Source organism: Aptenodytes patagonicus, chromosome 4 (assembly GCF_965638725.1).
Source record: "Aptenodytes patagonicus chromosome 4, bAptPat1.pri.cur, whole genome shotgun sequence".
Classification (NCBI taxonomy): domain Eukaryota; kingdom Metazoa; phylum Chordata; class Aves; order Sphenisciformes; family Spheniscidae; genus Aptenodytes; species Aptenodytes patagonicus.
This window is the reverse complement of record NC_134952.1, coordinates 43,754,524-43,773,347: the sequence shown is the minus strand read 5'-3', so window position 1 is coordinate 43,773,347 and position 18,824 is coordinate 43,754,524. Positions and strand designations below refer to the sequence as shown.

The 18,824-nt window shown below is 39.9% G+C and overlaps 1 protein-coding gene across 5 annotated transcripts in view; it reads left to right on the top strand.

Moving 5' to 3' along the window:
• Positions 1-18,824, top strand: part of CLCN3 (chloride voltage-gated channel 3) — a 73,703-nt gene that overhangs the window by 40,326 nt on the left and 14,553 nt on the right. For all 5 annotated transcript variants that reach the window (XM_076336525.1, XM_076336523.1, XM_076336527.1 and 2 more), the window contains 7 exons: positions 2,900-3,057; positions 5,450-5,549; positions 7,825-8,012; positions 8,692-8,814; positions 10,175-10,381; positions 15,966-16,046; positions 17,296-17,841. In XM_076336525.1, coding sequence (XP_076192640.1) covers positions 2,900-3,057; positions 5,450-5,549; positions 7,825-8,012; positions 8,692-8,814; positions 10,175-10,381; positions 15,966-16,046; positions 17,296-17,841 — 1,403 coding nt within the window. The remainder of the gene's footprint in view (positions 1-2,899; positions 3,058-5,449; positions 5,550-7,824; positions 8,013-8,691; positions 8,815-10,174; positions 10,382-15,965; positions 16,047-17,295; positions 17,842-18,824) is intronic.

The window sequence follows — 18,824 nt, the reverse complement described above, 5'->3', positions numbered from 1 at the left end:
TAATGCAGGGTATCACTGCTGCCTGTTTCTCACTTGGTACAAGATTATAGCTATTCAGCCGCATCAGATGTTCACGGCAGCTCTGTATTCAACAAAACCACCTCTTCAGCTTCACATCTTGTTCTGTGTCTCCTCCCTATCATACAATAATCATTTATATTCCAGTATTTCGTGTGCCAGCAAATATTGGCAAAGTAGGAACCTGACACAGTTTCAGCAGGATTTTTATTGTATCCAGGCAGTGACCATTCTTTGTAGTCTACTCCAAGTTCTGCTTGGGGTCTGGTGCAGTGGGTATGGTGCCATCCCTGATGGTTTCCCTGGAGAGAATTCCAATTCAGCACCTCGTGATATGCATAAAATCATCTGTTCCTGTTTGTGATACATTTATAACTCTCAACTCTCCTTTGCCTTGTGTGGCATAGGATTGCATGCTCCTTATAGCTTGATATTGCTTCATATATAGCAGGGCGTAAAACCAATTCCTCCTGGGCAAAGGCAAGCTTTTGTCCTACCGTGATCACTCAGGTTCAGAAAACTGCTTGATCACATTGTAACTTTGTAGGCAATTAATAATTAAACTGTGGCTGAATTTAATTTATGTCCCCTTGCTTTGCAAAGGAGGTTAATTTCATGTAAAAATAACATTTTCATAATGTATTGTTATTCTTTTAATTTTGAAAGCTAAACTAATCATTACAGTGTGAATTTTGTTACTACCTCTTCCACAAGATCAGCTTGCCCTTTCAGCTAGCCAGACGTGTATCTTAGACTTCCTTTCTAGTTATGAGAATTGGAAATGGAAGAGAATTGAATCCCTTATCCTAAAGCAAGGTTTTCACAATCACGTCTATTAGCAAATCTGATTTAATTTGCTGTCGTTAGCCTTTTATTAATGGAAGCATAGGTAATGCTTCTTTAGATCTGCCTTAAGAGAGACTAGCAGCAGCTTTGGGAAGAGATTTACAGGGCTTAGCTATGGTGAATAGGTGAGGGAGAATTTAATATGGTATAGACTGGGGAAAAAAACAGTGTTAAGAAAGATGGCAGCTAGGCTAGCATGAGAGAATGGTATTGGCATCATTGGGGAGTGTCTCCTGCATTTACAGTCTCTTCTTTTACTTTAAGATTAAAAAAAAAAAGTAATCTTTTTAGAGAATTTTGTAGAATTTTAAGCTTTTCTGTATGTAATGTGTATATGTAATGAATAGTAGTTTGTGTATCTTGAAAATTTTAGATTGCATTTTGTCTTAATAGGATTTTTGTATTATTTTCTTGTGTGTTGTCTTTCACCACGAAGAAAATATCCAAATAAACACTGCGTTACATAGCAGGCATAAATGAGACCTCTCAAGCAATAGATGGCTGAGGCATATCTTTGGGTCTGAGTATAATGCCAGGTGTCACACTGCTTCACTAGATCTCAGACTTCATAAATTTAAAGGGAAAAAGCACATTTTTACCTATGTATAAATCTAATTGTCAGTTGTTGGTGAGAGCTGGGGCTGGTGAACTCGGCATTTGTAGCATTTGGAAGTTTACAGGTAGGGCCTTTGAAGACCTTTTTTTTTGTTGGTTTTTTTTGGATAAGTTGGAAACTTCTGCTGACAACATCGAGAAGCTGAGCCTGCAATTAAAAAAAAAAAAAAAACCAAACAAAAACCCCAACCAACCAAACAAGAAAACCCAAGTCAAAAAAACCCACCTGCCTAACCATCCCAGTGTCAGTCTAGTGAAATGAGTTCTAGTGCCTATCTGAACTGATAGAAGTCTTGGCCGACTTGGGCCTACATCTTTAAGAATAGAGATTATTGTGGTACACCATATGCTGTTGGGCCAAATTAGTTTGTTCTTAGTCAAACAAGTGAGAGTAATCACTCTTTAAATCATTGTCTATATTAACCTCATTATAAATATTCCCTTTATGGCAATTACTGTTGCAGAAGCAGTTTGTGTTGGGTGGGCAAGTGGTGGCCATGCTATATTTGGGCAGCTATCCAGCAGAAAATTATACTTGAGTCCTGTAAATATACTGCAGGAACTCAAAAAAGCCAAGATATTACAGAATTTATGACATTTGAAAGCTTAAAAACATAAAACTTTCTTGATCACTTATGAAGAGGGAAAAATTCTCAGTACTCCTCTTGCTCTTCTTATTCTGATCACTGAAAGAAATACTGTTGGGGATGTTGCTATGCAAGCTGCTTGTGAAGGAACTAGCTAGTGACTGCAAATTAGTAGAAGACATTTTCTTTATACAGTATTTCCAACTCTTCATGACTGAGGGCTGTTCTGTGAGTTACCCGAAATAAAGAAATAAAAATAATTAAAAAAAAAAAAAGTATTTGCTTGGATTTCTGTTACTTTTTAGCTGCACTGATAATCTGTTGATAATGTACTTTAGGTTTGGTTTAGGCATGTAGAAGGGATTGATAATCAATGGTATGTATATTTTAAAATAACCAGCAACTTATGGAAGTACTGTGAACTTTATATCTAATCATCTGGTTTTATTTTCTTACAGTCAGATTTTCCTCTGGTAGTTCATAAACTGAAATAAACTTCAAGTTAAATGTGTATTGAAGCTGCTCTTTTTTTCCACTTTGTTCTATTGAAGTTTCTCTAGAGCCTGCACACAAAACAGAACAATAATTTGACTAGTACATTCATATTTAACCAATGGAAATACAAAGTCACTAACATGTAAATTTAACCTACAGATGAGTGACAGAAAAAAAAGTGACATGCAACATTGAGAGGCCTAAATGAAGTAAAATATGCATGTTATGGGAAATGTCTTAATTACTTGTTCAGAAATTTTATATGCCGTAGTGTTATGAACATTAGAATACTTTGTTTATTGCAGAATTAATTCATTCCTGTCTTTCCTCTGCCACAGGAACTCATTATACGATGACAAATGGAGGAAGTATCAACAGTTCAACACATTTACTGGATCTTCTGGATGAACCAATTCCTGGAGTAGGAACATATGATGACTTCCATACCATTGACTGGGTTCGAGAGAAGTGCAAGGACAGAGAAAGGCATAGACGGGTATTTGAGATAAATAACAATACTTGGAAAATATTCTTTGTTGGATGTTGGAATTAAGGTCTGATCTAGTAACACATAGAAATATGTGCATACTTTAAATTTGTAAGTAGTTACATCAGCTAGAACTACTTGAATGCTATTAAAAAAGCACCATTTCATTGATACCTGCAGTCCTGCAACAGTAGTATAACTTGGAAAGGAAACAGTAATTTAATAGAGTGGGAATAGTTCCCCGTCACCCAAATGATATTTTTACAGTACTGCCTTTTTTGCATGCTAGTATATTTAAGGCTATTTTCCAGTGTAGATATATTTGTAATAGTACAATAGTGCTTATGGTGGTACTTGTACAGAAAAGTGAACACTGATGTATATTGCTTTTATACTGACACAGGTGTATCTGTGCTACTGGTATCTAGTGCTGCGGTTGTTTGGATTATGGAAAGTGAAAATTCTCATATCTAAACCACTTATATCAGTGTATATATGCTTAACAAAAAAGTAGTCTCAATATGTATGGTAAATGTCCTTTCCGCTCTCCCATCACAGAATTTGCTTTTCTCCTCTTCTCTATTGATTTCTTCAGCAGATCTTCAAAGTTTGGGCCATTCATCTTTATCAGCGTGCTCTGCAATGAGTTCTTTCATGAAATGGACTCAAGTTGTATTAGTCAGTAACGTGCTAGATACTGTCATTCATGTAATAGACTTGTTTAATAGCATTTTAGGAGGAAGTATGCTATTTAGAGCCTTACTGCAAAACTTTTGGGATGCTTACATTAATTAACCTTAAAAACAGAACAGATTTGGACATGTGATTTCTCCTAAAATATTTTTAACTGATCAAAATGAATAGTTAAAAATGAATTGTAATTGTATGGAGGGGTCAGGGGAGAGGTTCCTTTACGTACAACACTGCAGCATTATTCTGCTTTCTTTGGAAACACTGTTTTTAACTTTCTGGAAGCAAATGTAGGATGTATATGCTGATTTACTTTGACATGGTTAAAAAACATAGTCTTACACTAGTTTAAAAACCAAAACATCCACAATTGCACTATCTAGTGCTTTTTGAAGGAAAAGAGGTCCTTGGACGATGGATCTGAGAACATGTACCTTGTTTGAATGCTTTTAATGAAAAGTAAGAAGGTGTTTTCCATATAATACTTTACTGCTTGGACATCAAATTATGAAATAATTAACACAACGGCATCTTTACACTGCAGATGGGTAGGTTAGTGTCTAGTGGATATGCCATTGGATAGAATGCTGGGCCTGACCAAATCCTGGCAAGGCAGATCACACCTGGAAATAGGTTATCTAGGGTGAAGTCTCACAGCTGTTACTCATTTTAATGTCTGAGACCAGAAAAGTCAGACAAGACAGTTCACAGTTTATAGTCACAGAGCTACTGTGAAATTTATAAATATGCCCTGAATGATAGGAGACTGTCTGGCCATGTCATCAAAGATGTAGAAAGCAGGGGAATGAGTACTAGTTCATGGTGGTTTAGAAAGACATGCTACTGTAGAAACAGCTTTTTTTATTTAAAAAAAAGAAAAAGTTTGAGACTCTCACAAATGTAGAGGAAACTATAAAATACATTTATTTGCTTTAGGGGTGGTATTTTTTCCTAGATTTCCTTGTCTAGTATTGTGCTTTCTTGGTTTGGTTTTTTTTTGCTGTTTGTTGCACATACTTTCTCCCTCCTTTTACAGTATGGAAAAAGTCATAAGAATAGGATCTAATTACATAACGAAGGTTTAATCATAAAACAGGTTATGCACAAATTGCAGCTAAATGCACAAAGTAAATAAGGCTAAAATAAGAATTACTGTTTTTTTCAGTACAATAACTTTAAATGTCATTAGTAATAGTTGTCTAGAAGTATTATAGGGTAGTTATCCAATTTTTGGTTTTGTTTTATCTTTGTGTGGTTTGTAGTCTAAAGATAAAAGAAAGATGTTTATATTTGAAATAGAAGTTTAGGAATTTGAATTGTATGGAATAGCTTATAACTAACTTGTACACTAACAGTTTATTTGAGGTTCAACAAAAAAAAAAATTAAGATTTAGGAGAGAAATAATTTTACAATTACATGTTTTAGATGTGTATCATAGAAAGTATTCATTTATCCTAATAATGCATTTCCTGGGTTTTAGTTCTTTAAATTAAGCAAATTTACTTTCCTCCATCAGTTGTCTGATGTCTGAATAACCAAGCTGATTTATCTATGTAAAGCACTAAATACAAGGACAATGCTTGTAGTTTAAATAGAGGGTATATTTGCCTGCAGCTTGCATCATACAGTTTGTATGTCATACTTACTTTTTTTCCTCCTACTCATATTACAGAAACACATACAAGTATACATAACGATTTCTCTTTGCAGATTAACAGCAAGAAGAAAGAATCAGCATGGGAGATGACAAAAAGTTTGTATGATGCATGGTCAGGATGGCTAGTAGTAACACTAACTGGTTTGGCATCAGGTAAATTAAAAACCAGAGGATTTCTTTCTTACATTTGTCAGCAAGTATAGTTACTGTGCTTTTCATTTGTGTGTTATCCACCAGCCTGGAAAAGAGCTGGTTCAGACTACTACCATAATTCCGTGAGGGAAGGAGAAGGTCTACTATCTTGATTTACAGGCTTTAGCGTTTTGAGGGGAGGGTTTACTAATCAAATGGAAAATAAAATCCTCACTGAATTTAGTGAGAGCTTCTCAGAGTTATTGAACTTCCACCTTGAAGTGGAAGAACTATCGGTATTCTTCAGTCCTGTGATTGAGATTGGTGTTTTCCCTTTCTGTTAAATTTTGCTTTTTTCCTGTGAAAGCGTATTAATTGTTTGTGCTAGATGGTTTTTCTGCTATGAATTTGGGGGGGGGGGGGTGTGTGTTTTGGTTTTTTTGCTAGGAACTTTACTGAACCCATTAGCTTATTCCATATGGACCAAAAAGTAGCTCCGGTATATCTGTAGTTTTGGTAAACACGCTTCCTTGTAAAGCATGTGTTTATACATGAGCAAAGTCTAGCTATATGTTTATATCATACCTTTCTAGAGATTGTTACACAGAAAATATTAGCTTTAACAGGTAGAGTTTGTTGGCCTCTATTTCAACTCTGTCTTTTCTTTTTAATGTATTTTAGGATGAGTTTTACAGCTAAAATCATCTGGTAGTTTGTGGCCCCACTGTCATGCAGTGCTGCTTTCTATCAGCATAGTTTGGAGTGACCAAAATGTGCAGGAGCAAGAAGTCACAAACTTTGCGCCCAGTTTTTCCAAAAAAGTGTTTCAAACAGAGATCTTAGATTAAATGCTAGGAAAATTGGATTAATTGCAGAGTATGGCAATGCCTGTTAAAAAGGCATGGTAACTGTATAATTACTACTTAGATACATACATAATCACTTTCACAAATCACATGTAAATTAATATATACGCAAAGTTTGTAGCATGTTTATATACTGCTGAATGTACAAACTGGGAGTGTGTATTTACTGGAAATTGCTTGTGATAATTTGGGTAGGAACGTGCAGCGTTGTGTTTCCACCCCCCAAGCTGCTATGTATATTAAAATTGCTTTACTATGTTTCTGAGCAGCAAAGCGAGCAAATTCTGGCCATGAACGTTCCTAGGTTTTTCAGTTTCAGTTGCTTTCTGTTGTATGTGTCTAGTGAATCTTAAATGGTACAACCTTGATTTCAGTCATGGGGAGATCTTACATTTATGTATTTTAATTAATTTGGTTGAAATTTTGTTCTACTGAAATATTGCCTTTGACTTTGGTTGGCCCAGGATCTCAAACTGCGGGTCTGTCAAGATTAGTAAATATAAATTAGTAAATCGGAGGTAATTCTTTACTATCAACTTATACAAGTACATTGTGGCTGTTTCTAGACAGCTATTTCTAGTAGTGGTTAATACCTTAAAAATAGTAAATTATGGCTAATTAACGTTGTACATGTTCACAAAACAATTGACTTCAGAAGTAGTTTTTCAGAATACTGCTACTAGGAAAAATTATTTTGCTTTTGTAAAATAAAGGGGTTTTTAAGTTATTTTTCTAAATCCTTTGAAGCAATTTCCTAAGTAATGTCTGTTTTTTGAGGATTCTTCAGCAAGTTTTCTGCATGTAGTTACAACAGAGAATCCTTCTTAAGCTTTGAGTTTGTGAACTGCTTAGTATCTATACTGTTTGCGACCTGCAGTAGGAATTTTATATGCTCATCATGTTACAGAATTAAGTCATTTCGTATATGGATCACATGAATGTCATCAGGGTTTATTTGGTGTTTTATTTATGTTGTTCTAAAACTGTTGTTGGCAAGGTAGGAATTATTTTCTCTAAATATGCTGTTCTGTACAAAACGTAGTGGAATAGTTAATGAGTTCTCTGAGGCATGGCAAGGTAGTTTTGTCAGAAGGTCTGTTGTCTTTTTCATCACAAAAATGCATCAGTCCTCTTTTGATTCTTAATTCCTTAGTTTCAGTGGACTGTTGGAGAGCTGTGACATAGGGGGAAAAAAAAAGAAAAAAAAAGATGCATTTAACTACAAGGTACTAGATTCTTCAGCAAATACTAATCTTGCCGTATTGCAAATAGGATATATTCCTGGAAATCAGTAATATTTTAAATGTCTATTTCTTTAGGTTTTCTCTAATTTCAACTTACATCAATTAATACCAGTACATTTCTTCATTTTAGCTGTGTGTGTTATCCCTATTTACCAGAATATTAATACAAAACTGCTTCTACAACAGGGGCATTGGCAGGATTAATTGACATTGCTGCTGACTGGATGACTGACTTAAAGGAAGGCATTTGCCTTAGTGCTTTGTGGTTTAACCATGAACAGTGTTGTTGGGGTTCAAATGAGACCACATTTGAAGAAAGAGATAAATGTCCGCAGTGGAAGACATGGGCAGAACTAATAATTGGGCAAGCAGAAGTAAGTATATACCCATTCTTTGATGGTCTTGTTCAACAGCTTGACTGAACATGGAAAAAAAATAATGGTCTTAAGGTTAGGGTACTAAACACAGATTTGGGTTGTACTGTCTGCTCCATTTTTCAGCATTTGAATTGATTAAAGGGTTATAATGTAATAAATGTGCATTTCATGCACTGCAAGGGGGCTTGGAGTGTTGCAGGTGTAAGGAAGTTATGAGAGTATAAAACTGTTAACATGAGAATTTCTATTCTTGATCATAGCTATACATAAAAATGAAAGTTGTGGTGTTCTCAGGTAACTAAGAATAGATTGGTTTTATTTTTTCTGCCACAAAATTTTTTAAGTAAAGAAGATTTACTCAGTATTCAGTAGATTTTTAGCAGCTAATAGCTTTTAAAAAAAAAAACTGTGCTATGTTTATTTTTTCTTTTTAAGATGAAGTGTTAGAACACTTTCTACCTTGTATAACCCAGTCTTTGCTGATGTGCAGGTGTCATGACTTTATGCTTTTCAAACAAAACTCTGTCTTTCTTGGCTTGATAATAATTACCGTCCCTCAAAATGTGTGCATAAGTGTACTTGCAGCAAGAGTACTTCTGGGTTATTTTAAGAAGTGAATTTGCTCCTACATCAAATTTATATTCTGACTTTTTTTTGTTTTTGTTTTTGCTTTTAGGGTCCAGGTTCATACATAATGAACTACATAATGTACATTTTCTGGGCTTTGAGCTTTGCCTTCTTAGCAGTTTCTCTGGTGAAGGTATTTGCTCCCTATGCCTGTGGCTCAGGGATACCTGAGGTGAGGTCTAACTAATATATACGTTATAGATGTTTCATATTAATGTGAACACTCTTGCTGCCTTACAGGGTCAGGGAGAAGGCAAGAGGGAGCACCCTGTGACTCTGATGAAATACATTAATACAAGTATTCAAGTTGAAATAATATAATTGTGCTAATTGTTGCTGAGAAAAATACCCCAAATTTCAGAGAATCTCCCGAGTTTGTAGATTTTGCTGCATGCTTCTGGCTGGAATATTTTTTAAGGAAACATTTAGCTTAAGAGAGTAGACTTCTGAAGAGTGATTTCCGAAGCTCCCCCCAGTCCCCACCCTCCCTACGGTGATAAGAGAGCAGTGGTTCATTGACAGAATACGGGTCCTTTGATACAGCAGTGGATCTTTTGTCGCACTGGCTTTAATCGCCTTAACTAGCACAAAACATCAGACAATCACAAATTAAAATGTGCAATATCCTCAAAGACAATAATTCTTTTTACAATTGCTGTCTGCTACTATACACAGAATGGGAGGGAAAAATGCAAAGTCTGGTCAGTCTCACTTCTCCAGTCATTCTGTAAATATTTCTTTTATGTATGTGTACTGTAGAAGTTGAAGGACAAATCCTACCTCTGAATAAGCTTGGAGTAGTTCTGTGCCGTTATTCCAGAAGAGATTTCATCCTAAATTGGTTCCCAAATTAGCAAACCTTTACTTTCTAGACACAGCTGCCCAGTGTTTTGTGTATATCCTATTCATAGACATGTTATCCTTTCCTATGATAACTATATTATTTCCTATATATGGGCATATTTTCCAGGCTAATAATATGACACTGTTAGGCAAAGAAATACCTTAGGCAAGTGGCACATCTTTTCTAGTGGAAAACGACTGATCTTTTCCATCTTTATGTCAAGGAATCTACTGTTAAATTTTTATGTAGAGATGGTAAAACGTAAGGAGAAAACAGAGAGGGGTAGAATTGGTGCAAATGTGGTATTTCTACAATAGACGACCTTGAGTGTAGTTTTTGCAGGTTTATTTTTCCTTTGGGAGTTTTCTGACTTTCACTTGATAATTTACATCATAAACCAATGGATGCAGTCTTAGAAGCTGCTGTAGATTAATTTTCTACTAAATGTAATTGATAACGTTGTTGTATGTTATTATCCAGTGTTTAAGAGCAAATTGCAAATGGAAAGCCTCTGGCAACCAGATGGACTCAGTGTAGTAATCTGAACGATACATGTTTTAAAGTGTGATAAAGTTAGTAATTTGAAAAGGCTATTTTTGAAGTTATGCAGCTAAAATGATAAAAATAATTATTTTCTGAAGAAAGGAGAATACAATAACATATATTATTTTTTCTTTCTTTCTTCCAGATAAAAACTATTTTGAGTGGCTTCATCATCAGAGGTTACTTGGGGAAGTGGACTTTGATGATAAAAACAATTACTTTAGTCTTGGCTGTCGCATCAGGTTTGAGTTTAGGAAAAGAGGGTCCCTTGGTACATGTTGCCTGCTGCTGTGGGAATATTTTTTCCTACCTCTTTCCAAAGTACAGCACAAATGAAGCTAAAAAAAGAGAGGTAAATTCTTGCAAAAGCATTTCTAGACTGTACTGAATATCCATGCATTTACACTGATTTGTTTAAAAGATGATACTTGTTCTCTCAGACAGTGTTTAGGCTTGGATTATCAATGTTGTTTATTGTGTTAAGAACAATCTATTATCCCTACCATTCTCCAAGGTAAATTGTTTCCATGTCAGAGTAAGTTTTGCATTTCTCCCACCTCAGAGACCATTTGATTTTACTTAAATTCTTTCTGTTCTTGGCTCTACATTTTGGTAATTGATGAGTGTCTTCAGCTGTGAGGACAGCAGAGGACTTTTGAACCCGTGAACAAAGTATTCCTGGGAAAGGGTTGGTGACAACAGTGTTTCTGCTCTACTTCAGTTTGTTGTTGTTAGCGAGAGTGTGGTGGGTTAGCCTTGGTGCCCACCAAGCCGCTCTCTCACCCCTCCTTTTCAGCAGGACAGCAGGAGAAAATAAGATGAAAAGCTCATAGGTCAAGATAAGGACAGGGAGATCACTCGCCCATTACCATCACAGGCAAAACAGACTAGACTTGAGGAAGATTAATTTATTGCCAATTAATAAGAAAGTAGGATAGTAAAAAATAAAAACAAAACTAAAAACACCTTGCCCCAACTCTTCCTTCTTCCCAGGCTCAACTTCACTCTTGACTCTTCTATCCCAAAGTGGCACAAGGAAATGGGGGCTGCAGTCAGTTTGTAACGCTTTGTCTCTGCCGCTCCTTCCTCCTCATGCTCTTCCCGTGCTCCAGTGTGAGGTCCTACCCATGGGAGACAGTCCTTCATGAACTGCTCCAAAGTGGGTCCTTCCCATGGTCTGCAGTTCTTCACGAACTGCTCCAGTGTGGGTCCTTTCCACAGAGTGCAGTCCTTCATAGAATCATTAACATTAAGGTTGGAAAAGACCTCTGAGATCATCAAGTCCAACCATCAACCCAACACCACCATGCCCACTAAACCATGTCCCTAAGCACCTCACCTACACGTCTTTTAAATACTTCCAGGGATGGGGACTCAACCACTTCCCTGGGCAGCCTGTTCCAATGTTTAACCACTCTTTCAGTAAAGACATTTTTCCTCACATCCAATCTAAACCTCCCCTGGCGCAACTTGAGGCCATTTCCTCTCATCCTATCACTAGTTACTTGGGAGAAGAGACCGACACCCACCTCGCTACAACCTCCTTTCAGGGAGTTGTAGAGCGCGATAAGGTCTCCCCTCAGCCTCCTTTTCTCCAGGCTAAACAACCCCAGTTCCCTCAGCCGCTCCTCATAAGACTTGTTCTCCAGACCCTTCACCAGCCTCGTTGCCCTTCTCTGGACACGCTCCAGCACCTTGACGTCCCTCTTGTAGTGAGGGGCCCAAAACTGAACACAGTATTCGAGGTGCGGCCTCACCAGGGCCGAGTCCAGGGGCACGATCACTTCCCTACTCCTGCTGGCCACACTATTTCTGATACAGGCCAGGATGCCATTGGCCTTCTTGGCCGCCTGGGCACACTGCCGGCTCATGTTCAGCCGGCTGTCGACCAGCACCCCCAGGTCCTTTTCCGACAGGCAGCTTTCCAGCCACTCTTCCCCAAGCCTGTGGTGCTGCCTGGGGTTGTTGTGGCCGAAGTGCAGGACCCGGCACTTGGCCTTGTTGAACCTCATACAGTTGGCCTGGGCCCATCGATCCAGCCTGTCCAGGTCCCTCTGCAGAGCCTTCCTACCCTCGAGCAGATCAACACTCCCGCCCAACTTGGTGTCGTCTGCAAACTTCCTGAGGGTGCACTCAATCCCCTTATCCAAATCATTGATAAAGATATTGAACAAGACCGGCCCCAGTACCGAGCCCTGGGGAACACCGCTCGTGACCGGCTGCCAACTGGATGTAACTCCATTCACCACAACTCTCTGGGCCCGGCCGTCCAGCCAGTTTTTGACCCAGCGCAGAGTACACCTGTCTAAGCCGTGAGCCGCCAGCTTCTCTAGGAGAATGCTGTGGGAGACGGTGTCAAAGGCCTTGCTGAAGTCCAGGTAGACCACATCCACAGCCTTTCCCTCATCCACTAGGCGGGTCACCTGGTCATAGAAGGAGATCAGGTTGGTCAAGCAGGACCTGCCTCTCATGAACCCGTGCTGGCTGGGCCTGGTCCCCTGGTTGTCCCGCTCATGCCTTGTGAGCGCCCTCAGGAACCGCTCCGTAATCTTCCCCGGCACCGAGGTCAGGCTGACAGGCCTGTAGTTCCCCGGATCCTCCTTCCGGCCCTTCTTGTAGATGGGTGTCACATTGGCAAGCCTCCAGTCGTCCGGGACCTCCCCCGTTAACCAGGACTGCTTATAAATGATGGAGAGTGGCTTGGCGAGCTCCTCCGCCAGCTCCCTCAGCATTCTCGGGTGGATCCCATCTGGCCCCATAGACTTGTGAGCATCCAGGTGGCGTAGCAGGTCGTTAACTGCTTCCTCTTGGATTACGGGGGGTTCATCCTGCTCGCTGTCCCTGTCTTCCAGCTCGGGGGGCCGAGTACCCTGAGGATAACTGGTCTGCCTGTTAAAGACTGAGGCAAAGAAGGCATTGAGTACCTCAGCCTTTTCCTCATCCTTGGTGACTATGTTCCCCCCCCAATCCAATAAAGGATGGAGATTCTCCTTGGCTCTCTTCTTGTCATTAATATATTTGTAAAAACATTTTTTGTTGTCTCTAACAACAGCGGCCAGATTGTGCTCTAGCTGGGCTTTTGCCTTTCTCATTTCCTCTCTGCACGACCTAACGAGATCCCTGTACTCTTCTTGAGTCGCCTGCCCCTTCTTCCACAAGTGGTAAACTCTCCTTTTTTTTCCTGAGTCCCAGCAAGAGCTCCCCGTTCAGCCAGGCCGGTCGTCTTCCCCGCCCGTTCTTCTTACGGCGTATAGGGACAGCCTGCTCCTGCGCCTTTAAGACTTCCTTCTTGAAGATCGTCCAGCCTTCCTGGACCCCTTTGCCCTTCAGGACCGTCTCCCACGGGACTCTCTCAACCAGCGTCCTGAACAGGCCAAAGTCCGCCCTCCGGAAGTCCATGGCTGCGGTTTTGCTGCCCCCCCTCCTTACTTCACCAAGAAGCGAGAATTCTATCATTTCATGGTCGCTAAGCCCAAGACGGCCTCCGACCACCACATCTCCCACCAGTCCTTCTCTGTTTGTAAACAGCAGGTCGAGCGAGGCACCTCCCCTGGTAGGCTCACTTACCAGCTGTGTCAGGAAGTTGTCTTCCACACATTCCAGGAACCTCCTGGACTGTTTCCTCTCTGCCGTGTTGTATTTCCAGCAGATGTCCAGGAAGTTGAAGTCCCCCACGAGAACAAGGGCTAGCGATTGAGAGACTTCTGCCAGCCGCTTGTAGAACGCTTCATCCGCCCCTTCATCCTGGTAGGGTGGTCTATAACAGACTCCCAGCAGGATATCTGCCTTGTTGGCCTTCCCCCTCATTCTTACCCATAAACACTCGACCGTATCATCATCACAATTGTTGAGCTCCAGACAACTGAAACACTCCCTAACATACACCCCACCGCCTCTCCTTCCTCGCCTGTCCCTTCTGAAGAGTTTATAGCCATCCATTGCAGCACTCCAATCATGAGAGTCACCCCACCATGTTTCTGTGATGGCGACTAAGTCATAGCTATCCCGCTGCACAATGGCTTCCAGCTCCTCCTGTTTGCCGCCCATGCTGCGTGCATTGGTGTAGATGCACTTGAGCTGGGCTATCGATTTCGCCCCCAGCATTGGCATGCCACCCTTAGGGTCATCTCTAGTGAGCCTGGTTTTATCCCCTTCCCCCTTCGAACCTAGTTTCAAGCCCTCTCGATGAGCCCCGCCAATTCATGAGCAATGATCCTTTTCCCCCTGTGAGTCAGCTGAACTCATATGTCGCCAGCAGGCCCCGTGCCGTGTAAACCTCCCCATGATCAAAAAAGCCAAAATTCCGCTGATGGCACCAGCCCCTGAGCCACGTGTTGGTCAGGTGTGTTTTCCTGTTCCTTTCAGTATTCTTCCCTGCCGCTGTAGGGATTGAGGAAAACACTACCTGTGTACCTGTTCAGGAACAGACTGCTCCAGCCGGGATCCCCCACAGGCTGCAGTTCCTGCCAGAAAACCTGCTCCTGTGTGAGCTCCGCTCCACAGGCTGTAGCTCCCGCCAGGAGCCTGCTCTGGCGTGGGCTCTCCACAGACTGCGGCTTCCTTCAGGGCACATCCAGCTGCTCTGGTGTGAGGTCCTCCACAGGCTGCAGGGTGGAGATCTGCTCTGCCATGGTCCTCCTTGGGCTGCAGGGAGACAGCCTGCCTCACCATGGTCTTCTCCACAGGCTGCAGGGGAATCTCTGCTCTGGCACCTGGAACACCTCCTCCCCCTCCTTCTTCACTGACCTTGGTGTCTGCAGGGCTGTTTCTCTCACATTTTTCTCGCTCCTCTCTCTCACAGCTGCTGTGCGGTGCTTTTTACCCTTTCTTACCACAGAGGCACCACCAGCATCACTGACAGGCTCAGCTTTGGGCAGTAGCAGGTCCACTTCAAAGCCAGTTGGAACTGGCTGTATTGGATGTAGGCGTAGCCTCTGATGTCTTCTCACAGAAGCTACCCCTGCAGCCCCCCTGCTACAAAAATCTTGTCATGTAAACCCCGTAGAGAGAGCCGTGCTAATGAAAGCAAGTAAAGTCAGAGAGAGTAGCAAGATGTAACATTCTTATTAATTCAATAAACTTCTTGTATTGTAAAATAAAAAAGGGTGTCGTCCCAGCTGTGCTTCATTTCTCAGGTTCAACTTCTACTTCTAGAAGGAGACTGCAGAACATGGGAAATTTGGGTTCACTGTTTCAAAGCTGTGTATTCGTAAATCATTTAACTTACGTGTGGTTTAGCTGCTTATCTCAGAATAATGTAATAATTCTTTGAGTTTCTCTGTGTATTCTTCCACAGCTGTGTAAGGGCTACTACCTGGGGGTCAGTGTTCTTGCAAGGAATTTATCCAATATTGCTATAATTAGCACGCACTTTAACCATCCTCATATATTGAACATATTTCATCCATGATGCTGTAGGACCAGCTGCTGCTTCAGTTCCTCTTAATCTCTCCCTTAATCTCAGTTCACCTCAGATCTTTTTGCAATTTTTTGCTTGAAGACTACTGAGCACAGATCTCCAGGACTGATATAAAAGCTATGTAGTCTGTCATCGATTTTTGTCCCTTGAATAATAATTGTGATTGGTGGACTTCTCCGCCACACACATGTAGCACAGAGAAAGCTTACTACAATTTCTTGAAAATGAGATCATCAGCAGTTTCATACTGAAGCATAGACTTCTTTGGGTGCTTCGCTGGGGAGGCTTTGAGCAGCATCCTTGGCTTTGTCATGGCTAGTATGGTTGGTGGCTGATGTGGCCACTGGCCACATCGTATGAGCATTCCGATACACTTACTTGATGCTTTTCTGTTAGCGACTCTATGTGTCCTTGATAGAAACATAGAAGAAACTGATAACTGTAATGAGATTCTGTTCTTCCTGTTTAAAGCATATCACAGACTGCAAAAAACCCCCTCACCATTGTTCTTTTCCAGGTGTTGTCAGCTGCCTCAGCAGCAGGAGTATCTGTAGCCTTTGGTGCCCCAATTGGTGGAGTCCTTTTCAGTCTGGAGGAGGTATGTCAAGAGATGGTACTGAAGGATAAGTACTAAAAACAGTCTCTTTTAGCATGAATAGTCTCAGGCTCCTTTAAGCTGTGGAGTCTTTCCTAAGAAGGAAATTATTTTTGGACCCACATTTCAAAGTCAAGAGTCCTGTTACAGCAAACTCCTAAAGATATGTTTTCTTTTCTTTGGATGAATGTCAGCTTTGCTTTATTCTCAGTTATATTTTTCTGGAGAAGGGCTGAGTCAGTTAATAATTACAGTTTACATACAGATAGAGATACAGCGGTTTTTCACTCTAGGAGTGTATTCTAAAAAAAAAAAAAATTGGGCTCTTTTTTTTCATTTTGAAAGAGGCTTTAGAAACCTATTTGACAGTTTTATGAAGCAAGTTTTTAAACATTTCTTAAAGTTTCAGATACTAAACACAATTTAATACATTAATTATTAAAAAGGCAAATATGCTATAAAACTGACCTCCAAGGCAACCAAACTGTCTTCTCCAATAAATGTTTTGTATTAAATTAGTTTTCATTAGTTGTTTTCAAAATACATAAGAATGTTATTTAGATCATTAGCATTTTTAAAAAACCTAAAAATCTAAAAATCTCTGAATTGAAAAAAGGAAGCAGAATATTCTATCATGTATATTTTTGCTATATCATTAGGCGATTTTGAGGAATTCCTTTGTTGCCAAAAAAATTCTGAAAAAGCTCAGAAGAAAACTCTCTCCAAATTCAAATCAGGCTGTGTGGGGTTTAAGTATGAAATTGCGTGCTCTGTTTTGAGGATTTTTTTTTTTTAATGTTTTAATCATACTTCATAAAAATAACACATCTGCAAGAAACATTTCAGTGTAGGTTGAATGGAGATGAAAGTATTAGCAGGAAATTCAAGAGAGCAGCTAGTACACAGTCTGGTTCTTATGAACGCTAGAAAGAGATACTTATAAACAGAGCAACTTTTAAACATAAATTACTATGCATTATTTCCTAACAGTCTTAAAACAGCAGTGGTTTCAATACTGCTTTAGTATTGTCTTTAAAACTGATGTAAGTATGAATTGTTGTAGAGCTTTATAAAAATGTAGTATGTGCTGGAGCACCAGTGCTCCAAGTGATAGGAATAATACTGATAATGTAAGAGTACTTTTTTTTTTTTATATACTGTGTGAGCAGCAGTACTGTAACACGTGCATAAAACAGTCTTTCCAATATTTTTAATTGAATCACTAATAATTCTCATGTATTGCCTTTTGCAGGTCAGTTACTATTTCCCACTGAAAACTTTATGGAGATCGTTTTTTGCTGCTTTAGTAGCTGCATTTGTTTTAAGGTCCATCAATCCTTTTGGTAATAGTCGTCTAGTTCTTTTTTATGTGGAATATCACACTCCTTGGTACCTTTTTGAACTGCTTCCTTTTATTCTTCTGGGAGTATTTGGTGGGCTCTGGGGAGCGTTTTTCATCCGAGCAAACATCGCATGGTGTCGTCGACGCAAATCTACGAAATTTGGGAAGTATCCTGTCCTGGAGGTTATTATTGTTGCAGCAATAACAGCTGTCATTGCATTTCCTAATCCATATACAAGGCTAAACACCAGTGAGCTTATTAAGGAGCTCTTCACAGACTGTGGGCCATTGGAATCCTCCTCCCTCTGTGACTACAGAAATGATATGAACGCGAGCAAAATAGTAGATGATATTCCTGACCGTCCAGCAGGCACTGGAGTCTATTCAGCTATATGGCAGTTGTGTTTAGCACTCATATTTAAAATAATCATGACAGTCTTCACCTTTGGTATCAAGGTAAGTGTGAATGCAGTGGCTGCATCATCTGCTGTGATTATTTAATTATTACCTTTCTCATTTTCCATCTCTCAAAGCTAGTAGCTTTGTTTATAGAATTTTTTTCATGTGTGGTTCTTTTTTTAAAAGGTCTTTTTACTGTTGATTAGTAAGCAATTCTTGTAGAAAACAATATTGAGTTTAATTAAATTCAAACTAGCCCTTTGTTCAGCTGAATAGAAACGCATGCTAAATTTAATAGGGAACAGTAAGTGATGTGGGTGGATGGCTGTTTGTATGGGCCTGATGCAGCAATAAGGATGATTCTAAAATTTCCAAGAGCTGAGTTCAAACATAACCACTCAGATTCCCTAGTCCTGTTACATGGAAGAAGAAAAGACTATACCTCTTGAACAACTTGTAGGGGTTTTTTTTAATCCCCTCTTTGCATTTATCACATATATGTAATTACTGCAGACTGTCAAAGGGAGCCGATGATGATTTCTTTCCTGAAATTCCCAGTATTGCATGTCATGACTAGAAAGTGAGCTTTGTTCATGTGACTGTAATGGGAATTTCTTCTCCATTACAAAGCAGCGTAATTTTCATCTTTCCTGGTCATTTCGTAGATCTGTTTTGGAGCTCTCTTCAGCTTCTCTCCAACCTGTAGCTGTTTTCTGAACAACATACAACTGTCATGCCTTCATCATTTTATGTCTTGTTAGGCTCCCTTCATAGTTTTTTGGAACTACATCATTATCAAATGTGTCTTAACACAAACACGTTGTAGAATGTTCCCTAAGCAGGATTTGTGTTTAAACTGGCTTTAACTTTTCAGTCTACATTGCTGTTCCATGTAACTGCATGCATAAGAAAACACTTCTTTACTGTGACGGTAGTTGAACACTGGAATAGGTTGTCCAGAGAACTTGTGGAGTCTCCATCCTTGGAGATACTCAACACCTGACTGGATGCAATCCTGGGCAACCTGCTGTAGTTGACCC